General features: G+C 40.3%; 1 protein-coding gene across 3 annotated transcripts in view; it reads left to right on the top strand.

The window, feature by feature from the left end:
- Positions 1–6,993, top strand: part of KITLG (KIT ligand) — a 90,561-nt gene that overhangs the window by 69,956 nt on the left and 13,612 nt on the right. For all 3 annotated transcript variants that reach the window (XM_007114511.4, XM_007114512.4, XM_007114510.2), the window contains 2 exons: positions 5,958–6,067; positions 6,765–6,832. In XM_007114511.4, the coding sequence (XP_007114573.1) occupies positions 5,958–6,067; positions 6,765–6,832 (178 nt within the window). The remainder of the gene's footprint in view (positions 1–5,957; positions 6,068–6,764; positions 6,833–6,993) is intronic.

Genomic DNA, 6,993 nt, shown 5'->3' with positions numbered 1-6,993 from the left:
TCGGCAGGCGGACTCTCAACCACTGCGCCACCAGGGAAGCCCCTCAGCTGCTTTTGAGAGGAATCACACACATGTATAATCACACATATACCAATCCCACATATGTTATAGGCAATTTGATAATATCAGTCTCACAGATCATGGAGGTTTTGTTCAGTTTTTTTTTTTCCAACCTCTTCTCTCTAGTCTTCAAAGTGAATAATTTCAACCTATCTGTTTTCAAGTTCCCCGGCTTTTCTGGCATCTCTAATCTGCTAAATTTTTCTTCCAGTAAATTTTCATTTTGCCATTAAATTTTGTTTTATTAAGACTTTATTGTTTTAGAGCAGTTTAAGGTTCACAGCAAAACTGAGGGGAAGGTGCAGAGATTTTCCTACATACCCCTACCACCACATACCCATAGCCTCCCCCATTATCAACATCCTCCACTAGAGTGGTCCAGTTGTTACAGTTGATGAATCTACATGGACACGTCATAATCACCCAAAGTCCATAGTTTACATAGAGTTCACTCTTGGTGGTATAGAGTCTGCAGGTTTGATTCCAGTGTATCTTTTCACTTCTAAGTTTGTACTTTGTATTCTAGAATTTCCATTCGATTCTTTTTATATTTTACATTTTTCTGCTGAGATTTTTCATCTGCATATTCATTATAACAATATTTTCTTTTTTGGCCCTTGGATATAGTTATAACAGCTGCTCTAAAGTTCTTGTCTCCTAATTTCAACATGTAGGTCATCCCAGCTTGGTTTCTATTAACTGATTTTTTTTCTCCCTGATTATGGGTCACATTTCCCTTTAGATGGCTAGGAATTTTTGAACATATGCTGGATATTATGGATATTATATTGTTGAATATCTGGATTTTGTAGCATTCCTTCAGAGACTTTTGAGTTTTTTTCTGGTAGGCAGTTCAATTCCTAGCAGATCAGCTTTATTTTCCTTCCCAGTCATGTTTTGAATCTTTCTTAGAGGGAGGCGAGAGTAGCTTTATTTCTAAGGCATGGAGTTTCTGAGATATTTCTTGAGTACCTGGAAAATCTCTCCATTCTTTCTTGTCAGAACTCCTTCGTCTCTGAATTGACTGCTAGGGTCTCTGTTAAAGTCATAGCTTCCCGGGCTTTGTTTATTGCCAGGTTTTGTGAAGTCTTTCCCTGTGCATATATAGCTTATTAGTCAACCAATGACTTAAGGAGACTCCTCCAGAGACTTCTACCGCTCCTGTTCGGCACAGCTCCTTTCCCACAAATAACCCTGCCTCACAAACTCGAGCTAGGGCAGCAACCCTGAACTTCATTCTCTGATTCCCTACCTCAGTGAGACTACTAAGCCTGAAGGTGCCTCCCAGACAGAAAATCAGGACAATCGTGAGCCTTACCACGTGTGTTTTTTCCTCTCTCGGGGATTACACTCTTGGACTGCCTTTTGGCTGATATCTGAAAATAGTTGCCTCGTATAATTTGCTTAGTATAATAATTATTTAAGTTGGGAAGGCTAATCTGCTATAATCATGGTTGGAAGAAAAAGTCTTTTCTACTTACTTTAAAAGACAAACTGAATATAAAACACCTATTTGGTCCTGTACCTCTGAGTTTATAGGTACTTTTTAAATTGCAACATGAATGACCAGTCTTCTTTTTTGTTTTCCCTTCTTTTTTCTTCATTTTTGTAAAAAATACGGGTTTTGCATAATCAGGTTTTGGCCAGGTGTTGTCACTCATGAATGAATATGGCACTTAGATACTCATGCACAAGACTAGCTTTTATGTAGTGTACATTCTCATAGGAGAAAGAGATACAAATAAAAATAGTCATAGTATTTTATAATATATATTATTTATATTATAATCTGTGTAATAGAAGTATGTAAAAGCCTTTAGTTGTAGCATAAAGGAGGTAAGACTTTTTCGGGAGTAGGGTCAGGGAAATTTGGAGAAAGCATGCTAGTTTTCAGGGATAAGACAGGCCCCAAATGTGGCCATGCTGGCCAGAGGACCAGTGCATATGAAGGAAGAATCCAGAGGTGTAAGTGCCCTCTCTGTAGCTTATAAGGGAAAATCATGGGATAATGTAAAAGTGTATAAGTTATCCAAAGGGAACTGTGTTTTCAAAGTTACAGTAATATCCTTGGTACCAAGCTAAAAGGATGTTTTTAAAATGATTGAGATTCTTACAGATAGTATATTTAAATGATAGGGAAGAAAATCCTTACTTTGGCATTAACTTACTCATCTTCTAGACAGGCTTGAGTCAGACTGCCTGGGTTTATATCCCAGCTCTAGACCTTGGCTAGCTATGTGACCTTGGGCAACTGTCTTAATCTCTCTGGGCTCCTCAATCAAATGGAGGTTGATAATCTCTCCTTCACAGGTTTTCTGTGAGTTTTTATTTGTTTGTTTGTTTTTGTTTTTGTGTTTTTTTGCGGTACGAGGGCCTCTCACGGTTGTGGCCTCTGCCGTTGCGGAGCACAGGCTCTGGACGCACAGGCTCAGCGGCCATGGCTCACGGGCCCAGCCGCTTCGCGGCATGTGGGATCCTCCCGGGCCGGGGCACGAACCCACGTCCCCTGCATCGGCGGGCGGACTCTCAACCACTGCGCCACCAGGGAAGCCCGTCTGTGAGTTAAATGAGTTAGCACATGTATACTTGGAGCCGTGCTTGATGTATAGTACATGTTCATCATTAATTATTAGAACAATGAGATCTAGCACCGAGGCTGGGTCAGTGGTGAGCTTTGAAGTGCCGGCAAGCCTGTGATGAGCTTTGAATCTGAATCAAGGGAGAATACTGAGTTGCATACTTTTTAAGGACCAAGGAGAGAGCCATGTTCATAGGTATGGTCCCCATAAGCAGACTCACTCTACAAAGGAGTTCAGAAAAATTGTAGCACAGTTTTTTGTGTTCTGTGTTTGTACAGATGTCTGATGTTATTAGTCCAACCACACAAATCAGTTCCCACAAATTTTGAACTGTGGACAGCTTTCATAATAATGAGATACAATTAACATGAAAACAACCCAGGAATTTGGGATTACTCAAATCCTGTCCAGATGAGCTCCACCACCCCATACACTTTCTGGGGCGATCTTTTCATAAAAGAAAAGCTTTGGCCCTAATACCCTTCATATGGGCCTTGAGGCACATAATTCAGATCTCATTGATCCCTGGCTGATAGCAGCAGTAGTAGGTATTGGGAGTCATGCCCTGGAGGCGTAAGCAAGTCTTTTCTGACAATGTCAATTTTTCTCTCCCTGGAAGAGGAATGGCAGGATCACTGAAGAGAACCCAAGGCCTGGCTGTGAAGCCATTTGCATTAACAAGAGAAATAAGGAAAGCGAGGTGACACCTCTGTGGAAGGGAAGCTCAGTTCCTGTGGGTCTGACCCCCGCCCTTCTCCCTCCCTTTCTCCTGCTGGAGGACTGCTGCTGCGTGTTAGTCAGATTCCAGAACTTTGGTCAGGGCCATAGTCCTATAGGGGTGGAAGTTTAAAGTGGTTGAAAAGTCACAGTGCTCTGGTAGAGGGAGGTGAGCTTCCTTTAGCCTCTAAAGAAACACCTCCGTCAGGGGCTGCCCTCCTACCTGAGAAGGATTTTGAGTGGGGAGTTCCAGAACGCCTCACTCTGTAGTAACCCCCTTCTACTTATTGCTGGTGGCTGTGGTCTTTCCTCTGCTCCGATCGATGCAGTTCAAGATTTGGCTTCTGGATAGAACAAGAAGAGCAGGGTTTTAGCTGCCTTGATTCTGGGGCATCTGGCTGCCCAAACATAGGTAATGGAGTTCTCCATCGCACCATCTTAGCTCATGAGTTTTCCATTGGAGCTGGGGACAAAATATTAACAGCTTTCTTTGTTCTCTCTGTATATGTCTATGTATGTCACCTGGCCAAATCATCACATGCCAGCAATCCCAATAGACAGTGTGGGCCATAGTGGGTTGGCCATCAAGGAGAATTCAAACGTGTCACTGGAATATAAACACAAACAGCCAAATTATTTACAGATAATGATATAAGCCTTTCTAAAATGGTCGGAATTGTGTGTTAACTCCAAATCCATTTCCTCATAGAAAACACCTTTATAAATGGTAGTAGAATCCCTGACAAGTACGTATAATCTTATATAACCCTTAAAATAGCTATATTATTGGAATAACAGTATTACTTCAGTTATACCAAATCCCATTTTATAACTAAGGCTTAATTTGGTGATAGAATTCATGTTGAGCTTTAAGATGCCTAAAACATATTTCCCATGGGGCTATAGGATGTGAGGTGAGCCAAAAGAGCTGTCAGTCTAATCTTAAGGAAGTGATTCATGGTTACGTGAATGGAATTCCACTTTAGCCAATGTCCCTTAGTATAAGGGACACCCATGACTCACTACATCCCCCCCCATTCCCCACCCCAGCACACACACACAAACTTACTGTTTTGAGAGCCTCTTTGGAAACATAAGAGTCACAGAATTAATGAATTTCCTGTACCAAGTTTACCAATGGTAGGGAAATGGGCAATTCCTGTTCTCACTATAATAGATAACATTTGTTTCTTGCCTCTTCAGTTAAATCTATGAGTTTATTTTTCCATCTTAAATACTGATACACCTACAGTGGTTTGGTTCTTTTATATTATGTACTTTAGGTACTTTATATGTTAAATAGGTGACTATAGGCTGACACAGTACCCAAGTATCATTGCAAAATATCATAGCCCAAAACAGTCACTTTCCCTTGGATTGGTTTAACATTTTGATCATACGATTGTTGAAAGTGTACAATTTCTAACTGTATTACATCTTCAAAAGAAAACTGAAAGTTTAACTCTTACAAGTTGACACATGTGTGTCAATGTTTTCAAACAACTAAGCTGTTCCTTGTAAGGAGATAGAAAAATCTGTCAAAGTGGTTAGTTTTGTGTTGGGAGCAAGAGACGCTTGGGGGAGATGTGTTGTTTAATTCCTGAATCATATTCTGCTTCTCATGGAAGAGCAAAGCAGGGTGAAGGGAGGTGTCCCAAGTTAAACTCATGTGTGTGTCTTCTCTCTCACTAAATTACATATTTAGAGTCAGCTTAAGGAGACACTGGTACTTCCAGCCATTCTTTCATGTTCAGTAGTCTCAGACTTTCGAACACAGAAAGTCTGAAAATTCAAACCTTTACTCCATAGTACAGTTCTGGGCCCTACCTGGCATCCAATAAATGTCAGCTGAAGATGTGATGAGGAGACACCCTAATTCTAAACTTGAGGTCCCTGGGCTTCCCTGGTGGTGCAGTGGTTGAGAGTCCGCCTGCCAATGCAGGGGACACAGGTTCGTGTCCCGGTCCGGGAGGATCCCATGTGCCGTGGAGTGGCTAGGCCCCTGAGCCATGGCCGCTGAGCCTGTGCGTCCGGAGCCTGTGCTCTGCAACGGGAGAGGCCACGACAGTGAGAGGCCCGCGCAACGCAAAAAAAAAAATTTAAAAATTTAAAAAAATAAACTTGAGGTCCCAGAAGTACTCTAACCACAATGTACAGGTATTAACTTAATATCTGAGGCAGGCCAAACATAGCTTGATGCATGCATCTAGACCTTGATCCGGGTTGCAAAATGTCTTCTTTAAAATTTCTTGGCAAGATGTGAAGTGTGAGAAAGTGAGACGATATTAGAAGATAAAGGCATGGAAGATGGATTTGCTTGATGATATAAATCATTTGCAGGTATATGTCATCTGTGTTCCATATGGGTCTGCATTAACCAAGTCAAATAGCCCTCTGTCTGTGGGGTTTCTTTCTTTTTTCAACTTGTATCTTTTGGAGACTACATGGACTTGTATTGCAAGCAGGAAAATCAGCGTTTTAAATATTTTAAACAGATAGGTCAAGAGTACATTTCGGAAACAGTTGGGAACAACCACAGGAGAAGAGCAAAACCTCTGGCATGGATATACTGTGTTCACCACTGTACTGTTTAAATTACAGGGAAGGCCTCAAATCCCATTGAAGACTCCAACCTACAATGGGCAGCCGTAGCATTGCCAGCATTCTTTTCTCTTGTAATTGGGTTTGCTTTTGGAGCCTTATACTGGAAGGTAAGTGTTGCTATTCTTTTTTTTTTTTTCCCTTGATCACAAAATTTCTGAACTTTATATATTTATTTGTTCATACTATATTACATCAATGATTAGCTAACAAACTGCCCTTTTCTAAGAAAGGATCCTACCAAGAAAACAGTAAGATGGGATATGATTTAATTCATAACCTCTACAGATCATGCATCTTAGAAAGGTTCCCCCGTTCCTCATTATGCTTTGAAGACCACCCCTCTAGCTGAGAATGCATACATAAGAAAATGCAAACTGGTTTTATTAGCCTGAACTAAATATAAAAAGGAAGAAATATGCTGAAAAATCATATGATGATTTGATTAAAACCAGCTAGAGATGCCATTTGTATGATCTGCTCTTTTGTATTTCTCCTCTTTTCTTCTCTTTGTCTTGAAGCCTGTCTAAAATTTTTAAATGTGCTAAATGACTGCAACTCAGCTTTTTGAAATCTTTTTAATTTGATTACTATTTAAATCTTTCAGTTTATTATTCTTTCATCGCCAACATCCTAAAAATGCTGAGTTGATAAAACCGTGCATTTTTCATAATTTCTTATTGCAAAAGTATTTTTATATGCTGCATGCTGATGAAAACATAGAAGTGGAGACTGTTTACCTCTTAAATAGTACATGATATATTGATATTTTTACAATATATGTATATATCACTGTTCTCTTCCCAGAAGAAACAACCAAATCTTACAAGGGCAGTTGAAAATATACAGATTAATGAAGAGGATAATGAGATAAGGTATTTTGTTTTACTAAATGCGTGCATAAGTAAGCTTGACCTTGCCGCTTCACATACGGTGCATGTGCTCATAACGTCTTTTTTTTTTTTTTTCGTTTTTTTGTTTGTTTTTTTGCGGTACGCGGGCCTCTCACTGTTGTGGCCTCTCCCGTTGCGGAGCA

Source organism: Physeter macrocephalus, chromosome 6 (genome assembly GCF_002837175.3).
Source record: "Physeter macrocephalus isolate SW-GA chromosome 6, ASM283717v5, whole genome shotgun sequence".
Classification (NCBI taxonomy): Eukaryota; Metazoa; Chordata; class Mammalia; order Artiodactyla; family Physeteridae; genus Physeter; species Physeter macrocephalus.
This window is presented reverse-complemented; position numbering and strand designations above follow the sequence as displayed.